The sequence below is a fragment of the Aphelocoma coerulescens genome, chromosome 10 (genome assembly GCF_041296385.1).
Source record: "Aphelocoma coerulescens isolate FSJ_1873_10779 chromosome 10, UR_Acoe_1.0, whole genome shotgun sequence".
Classification (NCBI taxonomy): Eukaryota; Metazoa; Chordata; class Aves; order Passeriformes; family Corvidae; genus Aphelocoma; species Aphelocoma coerulescens.
Window position 1 is genome coordinate 9,324,155 of NC_091024.1, and position 22,693 is coordinate 9,346,847.

A 22,693-nucleotide genomic window follows, 5' to 3' on the forward strand; every position below is an offset into this window, starting at 1 on the left:
TGTTTCTTTTCTATGCTAGTTAATCAATTAATTATAAAATCAATTAAACATCATCCTTTAAACTGGGAGTACCACAACTGCACAAAGCATTCCAGGACTGATCTAGTGCACACACCTTCATCTACACAAAACAGCCACTGCTCCTTACACATCCAAGGATCCTTCCTCTTCTTGCCACCACCAACTTCCAACATGTCTTTCCCCTGAGAACTGCATTCCTTTTTCAGGTATCACTCTTTCCAGGATGCAGTCCTCCATCCTGCGGATAGGCCCTACATTCTTTTTTCCTAGATGTAAGACCTCCTCCTTGGCTGCATTAAAGCACATTTTATTGGAGTAAGCCAGTACCTCACATCAGAATAGGGTTTGGAACTATCATGTTTAAATTAAACTAACATGGATGGCTTCCAAATTCTGGGAAGGTTTGTTCCCCAGATTAATTCTGAGGGAGATTCCATATAAAAATGTAAATGAGAGCCAGGATTATTTATACTGAAAGATAAACAAAAGGATTACATTTCTAGCTATTAGGAACCAGTGGAAATGTGTCTCTAAAATGACCTTACCTTTCATCTTGATCGAGTAAAAGGCAGCAGCCTCGCCGTTTCTCCAGAGTATCTTGGCACACTCGGTGGCAGAGTGAGGTAGAAAGAATGCATCATTAGCTGAACTCCCTTCCAGCATTCCAAAAATAATGCAGTTCAGAACAAAGAGGACAATCCTTTCTCCAACTGTCTGGACCTTAGAGAACAAACAAAAACAGACCAAAGAAAAATGAGGCCGAGAATAGTATTTTCATAAAAGGTTTCAAAATCAAAAGGAAGGAGGAGGTCAGGAAACATGTACACTTAATTTGGGGAAAATACCTCCTGAATTGGTTCAGCTAGAAAAACAAAAGCAGTTTTTCCTAGTGTTTCACCCTCTATCCAGCAGGCATAGAATAATTTATTAACTATTTATAAAGCTTGACATATCTCCTGTTGTCACAGAGAGGAATTCTAAAACAGCACAAGTATCTTGATTGCAGTCACAGTGAACTGGGCACAGATTTGGAACCAGGATCAAGGCAATCTAATCCTACTCAAAAGTGAAATGAAGATAGGATTCACTGTGTGGGTCTGGTCACCTCTCCCCTATTACCTGTATTGCCACAGCATCAAAGAATTTAGTGGGCCAGGACCTTACTGAGATAGACACTATACAAGCCAGAAAATAGTCTGTCTGAACCAGCTATAATCTAAGTGTTACAAACAATTAGTCTGTGCTGGGCTTCTTAGGAGACAACAGACAGGAGAGAGAGATGGAGGAATATAAAGGACAAGATCATACTGGCCACCAAAGTAAAAACTGGTGCCAATAAGCATCACATGAATGCTGAAAAATAAATTAGAGTTTCCACAAATAATGGCAATTTACCTTTTAGCAGTGAGCTAGAGGGGACAAGATTTCTGTTTTCAGACATTATTCTCATTCTCTGTTGATACAGAGATGCTTGAAAGCCTGAAGGCCTGTGTTCCTGCTCCAAGTTCTATCTTGCAAGGATTGGTATCTCAAAAGCCCTCCAGTTCAGTTACCCATAAAAAGCCTACTTCATTCTGCAAATAATTAAACTCTATTTGTGACAGGAAGAGATGATAAAGAAATATAATCATTAAGGACCAAAGATACAGAGGATTTGGTAGGAAATAAAACTGATTTAATAACCTCATGGCAGCAGAAACCTCACATGCAGCAGGCATCTGACTTTTTAGTTGCAAACAGATTCCAGGCTACCCAAATCTTTCAAATTATGAAAAAGTAGTTCTATCTTACCAAAATAATTTATTTGGAAAAAGAATTACAGATATAGAGACCACTAAATAGCAACCATTTCATAAAATGAACACAATATAAACATTATCCAAGGAAAAAAAAATCATAACTAACTAGATAAGACATTGTTCCAAAGGCTAGTAACACCTCCCACCAGACAGTTAATGTGAGAAATTATTGCTAATGTAGTAATTGAATTTATGATTATTCCTTCAGTAGGCAGTGAGGGTAAACTAAAAACCAAAAGAAAATAAATCCCACAGATGAATCATAAACTGCATGCACAAAATTGTTTAGAGAGGGCTAATGTGGATGTCACTGTGTAATGGAGACATGAAGCACTTGGGCCACAGAGCCCAGATCCCACAGGTTACAGAGCAGGAGCTGCAGGAGACCAGATACATACATATCATTGTTCTGGCTGGGAAGATCCAGGGTAAAGGCAACTGTTCAAAATAGCATCCTCACCAAAATGAGCCCATCTCTAGAAGGATCCGCCGTCTTCACAACATCTTCCACAGGCCACCAACGCTGGCTCAAATAAACTGCCAAAACTGCAAAAACAAAAACAGGAGAACACGTTACCCTCAAATAGAAAGTAGGTTCTGAATTTTTTCCACAGGCAGCCTCAGATCTACTTCTCCCTCCAGCTGACTCCAGTCTGTTCTGCTGTCTCACAGCAGAACAACAGTTGTATTCCAATTTCACCTCCACGTCCCTTGATATCCAATTTTCAGTACTGCACGAGGCATCAAGTGAAGGTAATTTTTCTCAGGAATTGATGTGACTTTGGTGTGACAGCCTGTGTTCCATATGAATAAAGCACTTCCTGCATAATAGTAAGTTCAGTAGCAGAGTAGGTGTGAGTGGCATTTGGGACAGAGGAGCTACCTGGATAAAGGTTACAGTTTTCAAGTTTCTTTCAAGCTATCCCCTGCCCACACACACATATTTGCATATATTTGAATGCACATATTTGCACTCATGCAAGTCAAACACAAAAATTCTCCTATCTGCTTTATCAAACAGCTTTTCAGCTCTCTCTGTGATTGAATTTCTATCTATGGGTACCTTTAGAGTACAAACTCCTAAATCTCTGCATGGACAGATATTCTCCAAGGTTCAAATGCACACAGAGAAGTTTCTATCAACAAAAGACAGACATAGACACACATAATAAGATACACTTCTGCTTCAGGGCAAAGTGTATCAGCAACCCACGTAAGTCAAGTCCTCATGTAGGTGTGATGCAAAACTTGCACCCCACTTCTTCCCATCTTCCTCAATTTTTCACATATGCAGGAACAAGTATTTAAACCCTACTCCTACATGTTCATCTCCAGAATTCACTGCCTGCCAATAGATTTACAAGGAAAAGACTTGAAGCAGCAACAGTGACACTGAAATTACTTCCAAGCCTTGTTCAGAAAGAAAAGTTTTGACATGGGGTCATTTCAAAGGATAGAGAATAAATTTTAAGGGTTTAGATGAGGTTTTGGAATAAACACAGAAATCTGATCATTTATGACCACAAACACATCAAACAGCAAATATTTCAGCCAAAAGAACTTTTAGTATCTGTACAGTGGTGACATTAACCTAAACTACATGGCCACGACTTCAGGATTGCTCAAGAACACCAGTATCTTTAATATCTTCAAATAGAGCAGCTACCATGTCTATTTTTATATAGAAAGATTAAATATAATACAGGAAGAATGTTGCAAAGAACAGCACAGAGTTCACATGTTTTGAGTCCTAAGAGAGTGCTCCAACAACTGGCTCTAAACTACCCAGCTAGAGACAAATGTAAGAAAGTTCAAAACCATCTCTGTGTTAGAAACAAATTCATACATGAAGAAATGAAATTACTTTAGGGACAGGATTGATCATTTACCTGTTTTAGCCTCAGGTTATACAAATGTCACTGATGCACACAGGCTAATTTCCCTTTTTGTTTCAGACTCTATCACTCCTGCTGGCTTTAAGGCTGGAGATTCCGCTTAGCTAACTTATATTCCCAATAAATTATTAAAGCATGTGCCAGGCAGCATTACACTTTGAGTGCTGGGTTAACAAGGAAGAAGTATTGCACGCAAGGGCAGATGCCTGTTTATAGCACCAGACTCAATTCATTAAATATTATGCACTTACTTGCATGGGAGTTTCATACTCTTTCTGTGATGGATTCAATCTGTTCCCTCAAACCCTTCCCTCTGCTTTCAAATGCAGCAGCCACTGCTCCATTACACATCCATGAAACATGCGGCTACAAAGGGAGCTGAGTCACACAAAGGGGACAGAGTGGGCCAAATGCTGACTTTAATAAGAGCTGCAGTGAGGTTTGGCACACAGTTCAGACATACAAGACACATAGTAAAGGCCAGAAAAGTTTTTAAAAGCTTTGAGGAAAATAGGAAGATGCATAACCATGTTGGAAGGAGTTGCTTTTATAGAACATTTACTGTGCTATTCAATAATTTAAATGTGTGGAAGGGAACACTAGTTGACATAGCAACTGTCACATCACATTATTTGAGCAACCTTATCTATATGGATGCCTTCCTTGAAGGAAAAACATTTCTCCAGATTTCACACAAACATATGTACTTTGCTTTTTGTTATCATTTTTCAAGTCAACATCTGGTCCGCAGTTAAATCCGTCCATGCTTCCCCATATTCTCATTTTCATTCTATAATCAACTTTGAGGAACACTATTTCAAATGCAAACATGATTTGTGAGACCACATGTTCCTTCTCTCTCCCTTCCCAGTCTTGTTGTTCTTTCCAAGACATTCAGTTAAGTTCACCTGATCATAAGAGATGGAGTTATTGCCAACACACATCACGGAACCCTGTGAATCACAATGTGTGTGACTACAATGACCTTGCAACTGCAAGACTTGATGTGCTTGATCTTGTAGCTGCAAGACCAGGTGAAATGCATTTCAGGCCACAGTTAATGGGGTTTATACATGCTGAAGTGGGTGGCTTGCCCTGTAAGCACCAGCTTGCTAAACCTCAGTACTTTCATCACCTGCAGTCAGACAAACACAGAGTGTTGCAAGAAGCTGACAGGCAGTGGAGCACAGGATTCCACAGCACACAGGTGTTTGGAATCCAGGACTGAGATGAATTAGGCACCAAGCATAATGCAATTGTGATTATGAAATGTCTACTTTTGCTGGGCAAACATGTATCCCTTCCCAACTCAGGCCTGGATTATATTTTTACTTCCTAGGCTATGCTGGCCAAATGTTCCCACACTGGTGTGCAACTATTTGAATGAAATGTGCACATCAGGACTCTACACACAAAGCAAAGAAGAAAAAATACAGCAACATCCAAGCTTGGCCCCTCTTTTTTCCCTGCCTTATCTAAATTGCTGAAACACATCCCTCAGTCACAAATCAAATAAAGGTGATGTTACATATGAGATGTAATTAGAGTTTGTCTAATACATATCTAAGATAAAGAAGGGGTATATTCTGTAAAGTCATCTTTAATTCTGTCACTATTTCAGATTGATGACATGCTTAAAGAGGTTGCTTTTGCAAGACTTCCACTATGGAAATACTCTGATACTGGAGCAAGCTCAGAAATCCTACACTGAACTGCATTCTGCAGCACTGACATACCCTGACTAGCTGGGTCCCCATGTTCCCCATCTTTAAAAGGGAATAAGAGCATTTCTCAGTCTTTTCTAGGAATTTTATCAAAACAAATACATTAAGGCTTGGGAGGCAGGCAGATTCCTGCTGGAATGGCAGCCATTCAAGTATCTCAGTAGATCTTTCCTGCAACCAGTTACAATTTTCTTCTCTAAGTCAAAGCTTCACTCAGTGATTTGTTGCAAATGTCTTGTGATAAATGTTCCAAGGCATCTCACAATTATTGTGAATTATTATATGCAGCATAGAGAAAATGCCACAATAAGGTATGTTTATTTAGTGTTATAAAGACGTTAATCACCCATGTTATGCTCCGTAAGCCCTTACAATGCAATTTACATTCTCATAAAAATATCTGTACAGATATACTAACAGAACACAACACTTAGCCCATCAAAAATAAATTAAAAATGCTTCCAACCAAGACCAAGTCCTACAGAAAAGCTGCCATACCCACTTTCTCTTTGAAATATGCAGATCATTTCAAACTACAAGGTACACATTGCTTCTGGACAACCCATCTTATCACGATGATCAGAAATAAATCTCAGTGGTGGAATCCACCTCTCTTTAAACCAATTTTCAATAGTTAAATGCCATCAAACTGAAGCACAGTATGTGGGGACAAGCAGGAAATTTGCTTCTAAGAGCACCCCCGCTGGGGAACAAAACTAAAATGCAGTGAGTGGACAGGTAGGGAAAGAGATCAACTACAGCAAGATTGTTTCCCTCATCCATCTGGATGAAACTTGTTTCACAAGAAAAGTGTAAAGCTCAAGTGAGGAAAAGAAAATCATGTAACTTGTTAAATGTTTTCATTTTTTGCCCTTAAAGTAAAATGTTCTTAAAGTAACAAAGACTAAGTTAAAATCTATTGCCTCTCTCTGAAGGAATTGGTTTTGAATCAATTTGATCTGTTCACTGGTCAGAACAAAAGGTCATGTAGGTGAGCAAACCTACAGGTAGAGCTGCCACATTAGCAGAGTCTGCCACCCTAAGACTCAAATCCAAATCTGCTGAGCTGTGGGAAAAAATTTAGGACAAAATACTTCAAATGTACATATCCATATGTATAGGTATGCACACACATCCCAGCAGGCTTTAAAGAACTAATGAAAATTTATTAAAATTCATCTAAAGAAAAAAAATCACCTCAGTCAAATCTGATGTGTGCAGGAAGACTGGTCATATGTTTATAGCATATAAAATACAGAAACAAAGAACTTCCAGTAAAATCCTTTAAATCATACTTTTGGAAGGAAGTATCAAAGGCCAGGTAAAGTAGGCCTTATTTAAATAACCAGACTTCCTGATTTCTCTGTTCCTCTGACTCTGGACTGGTAACTTAAGCTGAAATTTTGCAAGGGGAGGTCACAGCAGTCAGTCAGGATGCTGTTTATAATATAATAAGGTGTTTATTCTGCTAGGTTTAAGTTTTTAATGAAGATAGCTATCATGTAATTAAGGCTCCAGTTGGACTTATTGGACTTGTTTGACTTGTTCCTGTGAGAAATCATTTTTTCTTGTGTGCACGTATCTCATTAATACTTCTTGTTCCTAATACTGTGAGATCATTTAACTGAAGAGCTGTGCTAAATGCACTTTCACTTGCATCTATTTAATCATTCTTTATTTCTGCATTGTAGTTATAGATCCAAATTCCTCCTGTGCAACCTAAGCTAACTCAGTGCTGTTTTCAGCTCTGTTCCTTTGAACGTGAGTCAGGAGGTGAGCACAACTGCACTAAGAGGATCTGGTGTAGATGCTTCTCTCCTTTATCACACCAGTGACTACCTCTCTTTGGAAAAACATGAATGGAATATATAAATTAGTGTCAAGAAAGTAATTCTACATCAATAGTTTTAGAGGGACCAGAAAGTCGTTTGACTACCCTTGGAACTAGGAAAGGTCTCTACCTTCTACTGTGAATCACAGCCCATTAGCAAAGGTCCAATTGAAATCCGATGTAGAAGGAGCTGGAAAACTGCAGAGTTCACCTCTAACCACAGGTGATTTTAATCTGCTTTTTGTTCTTCTGAAGAAATTGCCTGGTTACAGGGTAGGACTGAACAATGAACACTTACACTAACAGAACCTGTTCTAGGAGTGCAAGATCATTACCTGACACACTTCAGAACTGAACCAAGAATTTTGTTTTGCCTTTGCTATACTATTAAGAATACTAACTATTAAAGCCTTTCGGGCATAATTTATAGCTTATCCTTTTAAAAAAGTACACTCTTAATGACAGATGTCATCAGTTTGCTGCCACATTTGGAAGCTGGAAGTTTAAGAGGTTTCATGTGTTCTGTATTTCCTAAGTGACACAGTGAGTCAATGCAAAAGTTCATGTCCTCATTGTAGATACTCCAAAAATTCTACAGCCCATTGCTTCACAACACCAACACTCCTCATTTAATCTACACACCACCAGATAACCCTCACACACCAGTACTGGAAATAAAAGGCAATTAAACCTAGGGCTGAAAAAAAAAGTCATAAAGTAAAAAAAAGAATATGAATAAGAATCAGTAAGAAGCAATACAATTTCATACCTGTATTTTATTTTTTAAGGATTTCAGGATTCTATCCAAACTATAATGTGTTAAATTTTACATCATTCTGAATTAGAAAAAATATTATCCTGTTGAATAAAGCCAGAAAGAATAACAGATTTACCCAAGGTAATTTTTCAGCTACCAGCAGAAAATTTATGCATAGAATTTAAAAGCCCTGATTGTCAATTCTTCCATCTAATCAGCAGCCCACTGACACAAATCCTTAATAGATAAACTGAAACCACTTCATATCCAAAACAAAACCCAGAATATTTAAATACATAAACAAGCAGGCCATCTTAAAGTTTAAGAAATTACAACTACTCAAATTTCAAAATATTTTGACCAATTCTAACCTGTCTCTTTATCCTTTGGATCAGTTAACAGCAACAGTTTGCAAGCAGGATTATTTCGGTAGAGAGGGACAAAACACACACAGGAATCTTCAAGTTTAACCTAAAAAACAAACAAGCCCTGTAGCTCTTTGTACTGCAAAGCTCACAAGAAGTACTTCATGTATCAGATGCACTTATGACGTGTTTTATTGACATGCTTTACTGACATGCATGGTACAAGCTTAGCACAACACCCTCTCAATCCTTAACTTCAAGGCACTGAAATATACATAATATTCTAATATTAACCATAAGGAAAGTTAATTTAAAAGAAATGAAGCTACTGAAGCTAGTGAAGACCTTAAGGCTGACTTGCCCTGGTTAGTATTTAACCTGGCTTTGAACACTGTCACATGCAGACAAATGGTGTTATGAAAGACCAGACACATCAAATGAAAACAAATACAACTTGCACTTCTTACAGCATCCTCCAGCTGAGGACTTGTGGTGTTTTGCAAACAATGAATTAAGCCTCAGGGTACAGGGAGTATCAAAGCATTAGGGCAGTGCCTGGGCAGTTTATCTTTGAGGCATAGCAAGGGTAGATAATTGGCACAAGGTGGTTGAGTTGAAGGCAAAGCTAAAATCAAAATGCAGCTCTCAAGCTTTTGCTCTTAGACTAAACTTCTAAATGATGTGACACACAAACACAAAATTACTGTGCTCAAACAGCTCTATATGCATAGAAATGACGATTTCCATATGAATATTGCAAATGCTGTCATGTAAGTTTAGGTACAGGCAAAGAGCGTGCATGACTTAGCACAGTATGTACTGTACTTTCCAAAATCTGGTCCATTGTGTATGTGTGGGTGTGCCTCTCTCTCTAATTGCACCCATTTGTCAGTTTGCTAAGAAACTCAAATCAGTCACGTGTTACATTTAATATTTCTTGGTACATGGAAGAAATATGAATATGGATTATTCAGGATAACAACTCTAAGCTGAAACCAGTGAACCAGTGCTCACTAGTTGATGAGTGCCAGAATCCTGGAAGCATCTATGCAAACACTGGGCTCCAGGAAAGAAAACCTTGAAAACTGCTTGAAATCTGTATTCATGAGCTTGCCTAAATCTCAGTCTGTTCTGGGGATTCAGTCGTTCTTTGCATGCTTCAAACATAACAGCATCGATGTCATAATGGCACCTGGGAGCATTTCCATAATGAAAAGGCCAGGACTACTTCCAATACTGCCATGATTGTTATTTTGTTTGATAAGGTAATGTGCACTTTCACAGGTGTTAACAAGAGTGGCACAAGCCAAGCATAGCTTTGTGCGTGGCCACTGCCAACAGGCTTCCATCCTGACTCGCAGTAATCCTTGCTATTTGTGTGCTGGGTGCTTGACCAAGCCATACCAAAAAGTTCTGTGACCCCAGCAAGTGGGCTGACAGCCACTTAACTCCTGTGAGGTAATTATTCACTGTTGCTCATCCTGCCACTTGAAACCTGCTTTAATTCAGATGCAGAAGGGGAAAGAATGCTTGGTAATGCAGCCATTATCCAAACACCAAGCCCCTGCCCTTCAGGTTATAGGTATGTAACAGAGATTGTTAGCTGGGATGTTCACTGGGAATAGGAGTTTTGCTTTATTACATTTAAATTATTTTTAATTACAAAACATCACCATGCTTTGAGCTATTTATTATAGAGCATAAGGAAAAAGACAATACAGCAAGAACACTACCATTACTTATGCCCTTGACTGGCTGGCTGACTGCAGATTAGATTAGACCTGAATTAAACGAAGGCAAAGAGAAATGTGTTGCTATGAGACTCAAATCAGTCATGTGATATATTTAAGGGCTGGTGACAAGCCACAAAATCAAGACAGTTGTGAATCAAAAGCCAGAAGTCCACCTTTAACTGATCTCAGTGTGAGTGGCTATTGCAGGAATACACTCAGCACTGCCTGGGATTTTAACCTCCCCTCCCTTCTACTGGAACAGCAAATGAACCTCTGAAAGTACAACCAGGCATGAAAGGTAAGGACACAGAAGCCCTAAACTGGGGGATCTCTGCATGTTCAGTCTGTTTGTATTTAACCCTACAGGCTCCACTAGAGGGCATTAAAAGAGTATTTAAACCCAGTTACATTCCCGGCTCAAAGCCGAAGCTGAATCCACCTGGAAGAGCATTTTTCTAGAAACTACTGCACATTATTTTCCTAAATTGCAGAAAAGCTACCGTATTCTAAACATTCATTTTAACTAATCCAATTTCTGCTTTGATAGTACAATAACAGGTACCTCAGCACACCTTTTATGATCTACAAAATGTTCAGAATTAAAGGTTTCATGTGTTGACTGAAGAAAAATTTTTAATAGGCCTGTTCAGCCATCTCTATTCCACCCAGGTGTCTTAGGAACAGAATTCCTTCGGGAGAAATCCACACTCGAAATTACCAATATAAGTACTGGAAAGAATGGAAACAAAAGATAGACTGTTGTCACAATGCCTGTGTAAACTGCACAGTAGAGGCAGAGTACAGAGCAGCACCATGGCATAAATCTATAAAATTCACTTTTGATTCAGTCCTGTAAGGAGGCAGGTCAAGACACAAAGTTCACCAAAGTGCTTCAAACCCTCTTCCACACTCAGAAGGTTTTAGATTTGGGATTTAAGTTTATCTCTCATTTACAGCATGCAAACTATTTGAAATAATGCAGGATTATTTTAAGAGATCTGCAATCCAGCCACACCAGTTTACCCCTATTAACAGCCCATGAGCACAACCAATCAATTAATTTGCAAATATCTAACTTGCAGCACAAGAAACATCAGCCTACTACCTCTCCTCCTCCCGGGATGGAAAAAACATCAGGAGTGGACAATGATTTCTTCACGAGTTTTTCATAGTATGTTTCAGCATCTGCTTGCAGAGCCTCTGGATCTCCTGCTATTGTATCAACCAAGTAAAGCTGACCTGTGATTAAAATAAAACACAAGATACTTTTACTTTTTAAATTAACTAAGAAACATAAGTCTTAAAACCTGAGTTTCCCCAGCAGCTGCTTGGCGTGGCTGGGCCTTAATGATCTCATTAGAGCCTTCTGTATAATCCTAGTCTAAAATAGTAAGGCTCATAAAAACCTATCTGTATACTATTTATCTATATGTTATTTACCTCTTGACATGCAATTTTACAAAGCAGAACCATGACAGCACCAAATCACACTTGTCTCCTTTGAATTCAACAAGCACAGTCTCAAATTTCTCTAGGCGTAAGTAAATTGCTTTAAAGCTGGAAGAGAAAAAAAAATTCTTCAAAATACAGCCTGAGTTTAGCACTGTCCAGAAACATAACAAGGAAAGAATTCCAAAGCTTCCATTCTTTCTTGGAAGACAGCCCCTTTTTGGGTCAGTCTATAATCTATTGTTTGTCATTAACTTTTTCCTTCTCTTTTTTGAGTAATATCAGATGGGCATTTTCACAACAATGAAATAATATAAAAAATTTACCTACAAAAGACTTTCTAAAATAGTAACACCATCTTTTATGCAACTTAACTTTGAATCAAGGCGACTCAGTGCTGGAGGGTATTTGTTAACTGCATGCAAACAAAAATTACATATATCTGATGCTTGTTACCTAAATGCAAAGTTCAACTTGGTGTTCCTCAAGAAGCAATAACCTCCTCCTGATATAACAAACCAGACTCTCTGGTGGCTCAGCACCAGCCCAACAACACAACAGGAAATATGTTAACAGCCCAAACAATATCCTACAACTCTTCTATCACAGGAAGTCAATAGCTTCAATTTAAGGGGCTTCCAATCAAGCTACACCTGCAACTCTCGTAAGCCCCTAACTAAGGACCTTCTACCACACAGCTGTAGCTGGTATCTTAGCTCTGAATCCTACATTTTTAATCATGGTTTGGTCTCACATGGCAGCTCCCATGGTAAGTTAAACGTGAAATAACTGCACTGATAGTAAAGTAAATGGCTGAGCCAATGAAGAGTCTTAAAAGGACCAGTGCAAGACCTGTCTATACTAAGATTAACAAACTATGAATCATATAGGTACCTATATACATATTGAAAATGATACCTTTCCACATAAAAGTAGGAGCATGGGATTTGTATTAGCAGGTCAGACTATTCACCCATGGCCCCACCATTCTGCTTCCAGCAGTGATCAGTATCTGATTCCTCAGCAAAATGATAAGAAAATTAAAATGCTTAAAATGCTTTAAACACTATTTTCCTGCCTTTTGCAGGCAACCAGCTTCCATCCTGAGGCTTGGCAGCAAAGCTGTGTACTCAGAATGCTGAAGAGAAGCTGCTCTGTAAATGGGTTTCATAGCATGTTTGTATGTGACAAAATGGGAGAGAAAAGAGCTTTGCAACACTGACAAGTCGAGTCACATTATAAAATCCCAGGCAGTACTTAAACACCATCGAAGCAAAGAAGTTATGTCAGGAGAGAAATTAAAGATTATTATTCAAAACTTTGGTAATTCACAAAAGTAAATTTACTAGTAAATTAATCCTTTACAAAAGAGCAGCATGTAAGACTTGAGTTTAGCACAAAGAAAAATATTTGCTAAGCTAATAAATACTGTTCATGAGGTGCTGCTTACAAGGTTCCGTCCTGCCACGGCGCAGACAATGCAACTTAACAGCACAGTCGTGTTTTCTCCTCACTGAACAAAGCAATTAACTTTCTGCTACATAATATGCTTGTACTCTAAGGTAACAAGGCCCACTTGAAGGACGAAATAAAGTCACAGATTAGATAAGGAGGCACTAGAGAAAACTTCTGATCAACTTTCCATCAATACAGCTTTGCACAAAACTACTCTCTTCCTCTAAGAAATACTTTTAGATTTCCACTGAAAAGGCCCAAGTGAGGTAAGAGCACATATTCCAACAAAAGCAAAATCCAAAAATTTTTCACGAAGAAAAAAAATGTCGAGGGTGTAGAGAGAGTGAGGTTCCTTTAGGAACAATATGGAACAGAAGTGTCACTTTAGGTACTCTGGAATGGCCTCAAGAAGTCAGTGGTGCTAAGGCTGGCTTTTGTGAACACCTCCCCAAAATGTGCACACGCATGCACATACCACTCATACTGCTCAGCTGCCATAGGCAGGGGAAAAATCACTTGTCTGGATTTCTTTTTATGTTAACTGATGTGTTTCCAAGTTTTTCCCAGTACAAAGTGACAAAATAACATTTGCCCAGCTGTATATGTCCCTTTTACACTTCTTTTGTATACAGACACAAGAAAAAAACCCTCAAAGTCCATAACTATTGTTATTAGGCATTCAACTAAATCAATTAATTACTGCTGGCTAACAGGATATTATAAAGGTTGCTAAATCAAATGCAAAATAACCTAACTTCGCTTTAAAATAAAAGCAGTGCTGTTCTCCCAGGAGTGCTTCAGTCTGAGGCCCAATCAGCATCTTGGGATATCAAAATTATGAAGTTCCAAGGACTTTTGACCTAATTGGAATTACAGGATTTTATTTGAATTTGATCTTACCTAGCAGCAACAAAAGAGCACGTGGTGGCTGCCAGGACCCTGCCAGCAACTCCTGTGAGGGGCTCTGTGCTCAAAGGGTTACTCGAGTCACAAAAGGGGCCTCCTGCTGTAGCCACAGAGGGACCATAAACCAGGAGAGTAAATTTAGAACGGGAGGCCTCCTGCACTAGAGGGATTCCTGACATTGGGGCTACATCTTAAACAGCCAAATCTGCTAAACAAGGTCAAGGCACCATCGAGGTGGATGGTGGAGCAGCAGCAGCAGGGAGGGGGTGACAGACAGGTACCAGCCTTTGTCTTCTGCAGGGCATGGGCATTCAGGGCAAAGGACATGGAAGCTTTGCAATTCCACAGGGAAAAACTTATCCAGAGACAAATAAATGAGAAACCCAATGAGCACATTTCCATTTCAGGCATACAGAATAGATTTTAAAGCAAAAACTAGCAGCGCATCTGCTTCTCTCTTTTGTTTCCATGGAGCAGTCTGGGCCACATTCTCAAGTGAGGATGTGCAAGTACATCTCCTCTCACTCTGGTGATCTGTCATCAATTTGCACTAAGAATCTGATTTTTTTAAAGTGAAAAGCTACAGCTAAAACCAGCTATAAATACCAGCAGGCACTGCCCATACAGCTCAGTCATCTTTAGGAGATCCTACCTTCCAGAACCTCAGCCTAAAACATTGTCCAACTCTGCCAAAAAGGAATAAACCAAGGCCCCTGCTTCAGTCTAGACACCTAAGTTCCTATTTTTCTACTCCCACTGCTATTCCACCCCTTGTCTCCTCCAGAAGAGAGAATTGGATTTCATGGGAGTTTCATCAAGTGGACAAATATACTCCTCGAAAGGTAAAAGTCATACAAATTTTTACTTCACTTAGGACCCACAAAGATCAATATGTGGGAATCCAGATATCTCATCAGCACACATATGTTCTGCATCAGGTAGATAAATGCAATCACAAAATGGGAGACAGTATTCTACCCTAAACTAGAATTAATTTTTATGAATTAGAGACAGACTCCCATCATTACAGATTCAGCAAGAATTTCATTCTATCAGGTAAAGTAAGCAGGAAATCTTTTTCCATGGGCAAAAGAACTTATTCTCAATACAACAGAAAACACATGGTGCATACAGCCATATGTGAAATTCCAGAAGTGAAACTACAGACTGTTGTAATGTCCAAAGGTAAAGGAGATACTTCCATCTAATCTGATATTCTGAAGCTTCATTGAAAAGTTATTTTTGACCATGAAGCCAATACACAGTTTACTAAACAAGAGCTATTTCCTAGAACCATGGCATGGTTTGGGTAGAAAGTGACTGTAAAGAGCATCTCATTCCAACCCCCTGCCATGGGCAGGGACACCTTCCATTATCCCACGTTGCTCCAAGCCCTGTCCAACCTGGCCTTGAACACTTCCAGGGATGGGGGATATTTGCTTTCATTGTTAAGAATCTTCTATTCCTACATTCACATGTAGCTAATTAATACTGTTCCCTTAAGCCAACAAAGTTGGTGATGCAGTTTTGTTTCAGACTAGACACACCACTGTCTTGATTAAGATGCATTGAGGTATTGCTGGTCCTCCCAGGAAAGTCAGACTTGTTGAAATGCCCATTTCAGAGATTTGTAAGGGCATTTAGGATGCAGCCAGATTGTACAGCAAAATACGTCAACCTCGCTGTAGATGAAGCATGAAAAGTGTTATGTCTGAAGTGAATTAATCATTTATCCTACAACTACTTTTTCATGTTCTACAAACACAGAGAAGGATACTACATGCATCCATTAAGAACTGTATGTTTACAGAAGAGCCATCAGTCACCACAGGATTTGTATCTGGATTTTGTACATTTGCGCAAATTTGTGCATAATTTTACATGTAAAAATATGAAAAATACCTCCGATTTCTAGTGCTGTAGGAACAAGAGAGATAAAAAGGACTTGACATCTCTAATTTTCAAGCTTCTTTTTTTTAATTCAGTTTTGCCATTTCTAATGCTTGCAATAGCAGCACTGGCTTTGTTTATTGGCTTTATTTTAATGTTAATATATTTCACAAAAACAAAAAACCACAACCACAAAAAAAAACAACTTCAGCAGGTTTTAAGTGTTTCTGATGATATTCTGAAGGGTTTTGTCCAAGAAATATCTTCCTTTTTTTTCTTTTAAAATCAAAAACCACTTTTCAATATGAGATAAACATGCACCAAAACAAAATGACAGTATATCATGTCAATATATAGGAGGGAGCGTTGTTGTAACTAAACCATGCAACTGAGACTAGAACTCCTATGATTTATTCTTAACACAGGTGTGGCCCCTAACAAATCACTGCATCTTCTGACTGGTTTCTTATCAGTTAAGTGTACATCTTATCTACCACTTCAAAAGGGTGTGATGTTTTCCTTATCAGTGCCTCTGAAGCCACTATGTAAAAAGACCGAGAAGTCACATAACATAAATTGTTCTCAGTTCTCCCGCGGACTGTCACTGTCACACTACGGAAGCACAGCCAGGACAGTTTATTGAATAACTATTTTTTTTTTGCCCTTATAAACCATACACACATGATTGAAATGCTGTCCCTCACCCTCTCACAGGAGCAAGAGCTCTGTGATAAACAGCAGGGCTTCACATCAACTCTTCTCCTTCTCTTCCCATGAGCCTGAACAACTCCAGGCATGTGGTTATCGTTAGACAACCATATTTGTTTAACCTTTCAAAGGAAGGAAGAGGTCTTTGGCACACTCCCGGGAGTACACGCAGAACCTGACTCTCACATCCTGAATTTAATTGAGCAAATACATGTCAAAAACCCAAATTCTGGTGTAAGTGAAACTGCAGTATCATAACAACATGTGGTGGCAGCGGAGCCAGCGGGTAAATGCCTTGGTGTGGTATCTGTCCAGCACAGCAAGGCAGCTCTGCACTACGTACTGCACATCATCCAGGAAAACAGTGTCCTTCCACTGCACTGCTTTCCCTCATTACTAACAGAACAAGAACTCTTGGAATGTTCAGGATGCAAAAGTTGCATTGGCACTAACAGGTTTGTATGTTTCAATCCCAAAATTCCATTCATATATCACTATTCCATCACAACTCAAATGGCAAAAAGGGCTTCAGGAGACAAACTAAATAAAAGTTTCTCTCTGTAAATAATCTTCAACTGTGGAATCCATAACTGAAGGCAGAGGGGAAAAAATAATCCTAACACCACTCCCAATCAAGAAACCTGCTTGATTAATTAGATGAGTTCATCTATACATGTCATTGCTACAAATTTTGTCACTCAAATGGAGGGCAGACAAAATGTTAGGTATTCCAAACACAGGCTGCTATCCTGCTGGCTATGCTGTTCCCACAAACATATTTTTACTACTGATTTCAAAAAAGAGAAGAAAAAAGCTTTAGGTATACACATATATTTAGCTGGCTGTAGATGAGAAAAGGCTCTGAAAAATGTCAAACACCTTCCATTTTCACACACTTCCATGAGCTCTGAAGGCCTTCAGAATCTTCTATTACCAGGTCTATAATACACGTTATTCATTTTCCAAAACTTAAGGTAATCCACAATTTTTGAAATGGAAAAAAGAAAAAAAAAACAGACAAGGAAATTAAATAATTGATTTAATTATTTAGCTTTTTAAAATCAAAATACTTAGCTGAAACCACATTAATTAAAATGTTTTGAAGGCTCAAAAAGCAAGTGCATATTGAGGGAAGTCACAAAATGGTGAGTGCATATTGAAGGGATATTTCCTCCACTTTAACCTGCACTACTCCCATAATGGAAGTTCTATCAAATAGGTTTCAACTTTATCTGTTTTTCCTCAGATGGATCTTTAGCAGTGTTACACTTACAAATATAAAGCCACATCCAACTCATAGTACAAATAAACTAAAATACATCTGTGTAAACAGGCTACCCCTGTCCTATTACACACACAATGCACATCTGGACTGGCATGTTTAGCAAAAAGTTTTAACCTAATGTAATTGAAAAAAGCTGAGGTATTACAGCACAGAAACAGACTTTACAAACAAAAACTGCACCATACTGTTAAACCATGGAAGTGCTACCAGCTGTAGCTATGACGTTTCAGAATTCATACTTCTGCACATTTAATTTTGTTTTTCACAGAGCTTAGATGTAAAAAAGAAAGAGGCAGCTTACAGAATAATTCAGGGAAAAAATACAATGCTGGAGAAAAGGGAGATTTAGGATTGTCATTAATTAAGGCTTTAAGGTTCATATTCACATCAGGTTTTCCAAGGAAATTCTATCAATTCAGTGGGATTGCTGCTAATACCTCTGAACTTGTGAACATCAGCATCAAGTTCTTAATAAATACTGGTTTTCATACAATTAAGAAATGGGCAGAAGTGTCCCAGGAAGAGTCTAACTTTGACTTTTCAGGCAGAGATATGGATTTTGGAATCATAAAATGGTTCCGGTGTGAAGGGACCTTAAAGATCATCAATTCCCTGCCATGGACAGGGACACCTTCCACTATCGCAGGTTGCTCCAAGCCCTGTTCCAAACTGGCCTTGGACACTTCCAGGGATGGGGCAGCCACAGCTTCTCTGGCTTCAAACTTGTCTTTTCTTGCATATGGCAGCAAAAAAAATCAAAATTTGTCAACTTAACTATTTGTCTATCCCCAAAACAAAATAAAATATACAAGTTTTCCAGAACAACTGGAAAGAGGCTGATTTGAAAGGAGAATGACAGGAAAGAGTCTGTGAACAGTAGTAGAGCTTTTATGAAGCACAAGTGCAAATGTAGACAGTGGCAACTCAATCCTTTACCAAGATGGAAGGTAGAAAGGAGGATGCATTGGTCCAAAGTCAACCTGTAACTTAAGGGAAAGGAGGAAAACAATTACTCCCATCGTTATAAACAAGGAATAGTGAAATGGCAGGAAATGACAACTGAGTATGACAAATGGTCTAGCACAGAGGTGAATTCATCCCATGGGGAGAAGCCAGACAGACTGACAGGACACTCTCAGAAAATGGCTGTATTTAAATAATTAAAAGTTATTACTGAAACACACACTGTTACAACCTGGCACCAGGGCTAGGATTTAAGTACCACATCAAATACATTTCCCCATTACTACCATCATCCAAAGGAAGTGTGAGAAACCTAAAGTCACACCACACACAGCTCTTAACATCACCTCATACAAACTACAGCACCATGTGGCACACCAGCAGTACCTGAAAGCCCTGCTTTGCTATCAGAAAGGACAGTATTCCCCAAAAAAACAAAGTAGTGATGAAAATCTGAGACAAGTGTCTGGATTTTCAGAGATACCAGCTTCAAATACCACATAATTTGAGTTGAAAATGCTTTACATGTGACAGGCCTACTGCTCCCACCAGCAGAGAGCATAAGTCTGCCTAAGAAAGCCCAGCAGCCTTTCTCCAAATTACTTGCAAGGAGCAATTTGCACAGCCAGAATAATCTCAAAAAAAAGCAATTAATTTGGATTGGGGGGAGGGGGGAACGAAAAAAACAAAACAAAAAAATATCCCTTCCCCCTAATTTCCACTTTGCTAAATTTATTACACGGCTGCAAATTAATATGTCACCTGCACCAGCTATCACAAGGCAGTCTCAGAACTTGCTTTAATAAACAGCTGCCAGTAGTGGAGGAAATATGGAAACATCTCTCTTGCTTCTCTGTGCCATTGTGTCAGATATTCTACATGTCTTTGAAGGTGCTCCAAAATCAGCATGGCTCTGCTTTTCCCTTTTTCACCCTTTGGGAGGAGGAAAAAGCAGAGAAGGAAAAGACAGGCTGGCAACAGAGGGCTAACTCTGTGCTTGCTGTGCTCTTGACAGTGAGGCTGAGCGTGTTCAAATTCAGTTTACACAGGCTCTTCTGTAAGGACAAAAGAAACCACTGCTGGTGGTTAAAAATGCAAAAGGTTTTGATTGCAATTGCTTGACAATCAGCCAAAGATATGACTAGTGGGAAAAACACAGCAAAGCAGCTATGACCAGAATGGAAGAAACAAGGAGAAACACATGGCTCGACTTCAGAGCAGAAAATTGACTTAGGCTTTGCATAAATGACAGAATACCTCCAAGCCTGCCTGATCCACAGTCTGCCTGGAATGGGAACACGTAGGCTAAAAGCAGAGCCTATTAAAAGGCATAATGTTTCTAAACGGCATCTGTTACGTACTAATAAGCATTACTTAAAGGACACAGGCCTTAAAATTGCTACCAAACGTGCACTTATCTGAAACTGCTGCAAGGCAGTTACCACAATGTCACATGACACCATGGGAATCTGAATAATAGAAAATGTTTTTATTTAGTTTGGCTTGAAATCATTATGCAGGAAAAATATGGAGGCACTTTCTGAGATTTTGAAACTGTGCAACTTCACAGGAGTGAAACACCAGCAAGAATTACATCAGCGGAGCCATTTACCATCTGTTGTCAGTAATACTATAAAGCCCAGCCACCAGACAGCAGTTTCAAAGGTTACAAACACAACGTTTTTAAGCATCCCCAGACCTCTGGGTAACTGAGCAGGACACAGTTTCCTTCAGATATGTGCGACTTGGGGGTCTGCCAATCATTTTGCAAAGACAACATGCCAGAGCTGGGAATTGCCAGGCGAGGCGTTTGGAAGTCTCTCAGTATGCGACCTTTACACAATGTGGCAAATACATACCAGCCTCATCACGTAGGTTCCTATAACACACTCTCAGCCATAATGCCTGCACACCTCCTACTTGCAAACTGAAACTGGCTAGACTTTCTCCTGTGCTGTTTGTTTTCCCAAACTTTTCCTCAAGGGAAGGAGTGTGTTCACTGAAATGCTACTATGTTAAGGGACTCTGGTTTGTTTGCTGGGGTTTGGGCTGTAGTTTTCCTTTGAGGGAGTTACTTAGGATTTTGTTTCCTTATTTCTTCTCTTTCTAGACTGTAACTACATATTTAGGTTAAAGAAAGCAAGGTTTCAACAACTTGCCTTAGCTGTGGCAATGCTATGACAGCCCTTACCCCTTGCCTATATACACAGTCTGAGTAAAATTCTACCTGTTCTATATGATATTTTAGTTCCAGTGTAGGAGTTTGGTTAATCACCCTCATCTTAGAGCTCTGAGAAGCTTTTCTAGATGCAGAGGCCACATTCCTGATAGTGCCTATACTCTACCTGAATTTTGTGGTTCCACCTTCCAGGCTGTTGACCTCCTTCCTATAAACTGATTAACAGGGATTTCATGGAGGGCAGGGAGATTTCCATCTTCCTAGAGAGACAGATGGAAATTTAAGGCTTCATTAATGCAATTGCCAAACTAGATATACAGGTTTCTCATCCAGTAACTATTTCTCAGGCTCCAGAACTGTATACACATGGTTGCTCACTGTTTCTGTTAGGTAGTTAACACAGACAAATCTGACTTTCAAGGTGTTCTATAATCAAAATGAATTTGCAAGAAGGCTGAAGTTAAAACAAGAACCACAAGTTCTAGGTCAACAGCTGGCCTGCTTCTCAACAGCAAGGTTTGCCTAGGACCTGTAAAGAGGCTTAGAAACCTGAAGTGTAAACAATCTTTCCCTGTGAGAAACAGTTACAGGAACAGCCCTTAAGACCGAGTTGTAGCATCTCAATTACAGCACAACATGAACTGGAAAGCAGCGTTTGCACAAGAGCTAATGGCTGACTCTATGTGCTCTTAAAATGTACTGCATACTCAGCTTGCTTATTGCCAACTGCTCCATAATTATTTTAAACATAGATCTCTCCAATTAAATAACTACGCCAAAACTCAGACAATACCTAAAAACAACATCAGCTGTCCCAAAAGAGGAAGGGGATGGAAGAACAACTATTCTGAACATTCAATCTGAGGGTGATGAAAAAGTCAGGGGAAAACGTAGGCATCAGCTGAACTGCCCAACACCACAATGCTCCTTGGACATGAAAACCCAAGTTCTAGTCATCTAGAGATATTTAAGAACATCAGTAGAATTGAGAGTCTTCAAAAAAAAAAGAAAAAAATAGCATTATTACAAATGTTTGACTTCCGTAAGTGGTTGATAGGAGGGGGAAAATAGAGCAATCTGAGTGCAGTGCATTTAGCCATGAGCAGCTAGAGGAACTAATGAACAACATCATTATTTTACTGAAGGGGATGAAGTAGGTGCTTTAGATAAATGGCAGCAACTTAAAATGTGTTTCAGAAGATAAATTCACTTTCTCTCCATTTACCTGCTAGCGTGACAAATTAAGAAAGAAGAGTATAAAAACAGAGCAGGAGAGAAAGCAGTGCAAAAGCTAACTGAGGTGATGCAATGGGCCCTTATCCAAACAAGTGAGTGAACAGAGATTCTTGGAACTCCTCCTAGTCAAACACAAACCCAGAACACTGCACATGCCAGACTCCCATGGAAATCCATGGTGGAGCATGTGCAGAAGACGAACCTATGCTAAAATCATGTCCTTTACCAAGCACTGGGAGCTTGGCCATTTGGGAACTGACACGTTTGTTCATTTCAAAGCAGTCCACCAGGTACTGAAGGGCTGAGTTCTGCTGGGCAGAGCACCTCTTCACCCACTGCCAGAAACAACAGCAAATCAACTCCTGCTGAAAGGAGATGAGCGGAGATGAGCTGTTTCCCAAAGAAGTTCATCCTGTATTTCCATGTGCTTCTTGTTCTACAGTCACCTCGTAAACAGCAAAGAAAAGCTTTACTGAATACTTTTTAAAGGAAGGGTA

At 39.3% G+C, this 22,693-nt stretch overlaps 1 protein-coding gene across 3 annotated transcripts in view; it reads right to left on the bottom strand.

Moving 5' to 3' along the window:
- LOC138116304 (protein FAM169B-like) overlaps positions 1-22,693 on the bottom strand; it is a 36,322-nt gene that overhangs the window by 12,864 nt on the left and 765 nt on the right. Inside the window, exons 1-6 of one of the 3 annotated variants that reach the window (XM_069025458.1) lie at positions 12,031-12,195; positions 11,566-11,682; positions 11,231-11,364; positions 8,399-8,498; positions 2,281-2,366; positions 567-741 (exon numbers count right to left, since the gene is read on the bottom strand). In XM_069025458.1, the coding sequence (XP_068881559.1) occupies positions 567-741; positions 2,281-2,366; positions 8,399-8,498; positions 11,231-11,364; positions 11,566-11,575 (505 nt within the window). In that variant the 5' untranslated portion in view covers positions 11,576-11,682; positions 12,031-12,195. Of the gene's footprint in view, positions 1-566; positions 742-2,280; positions 2,367-8,398; positions 8,499-11,230; positions 11,365-11,565; positions 11,683-12,030; positions 12,196-22,693 lie in introns of those variants that run through there. The other 2 variants (XM_069025459.1, XM_069025457.1) reach the window with 2 other exon arrangements.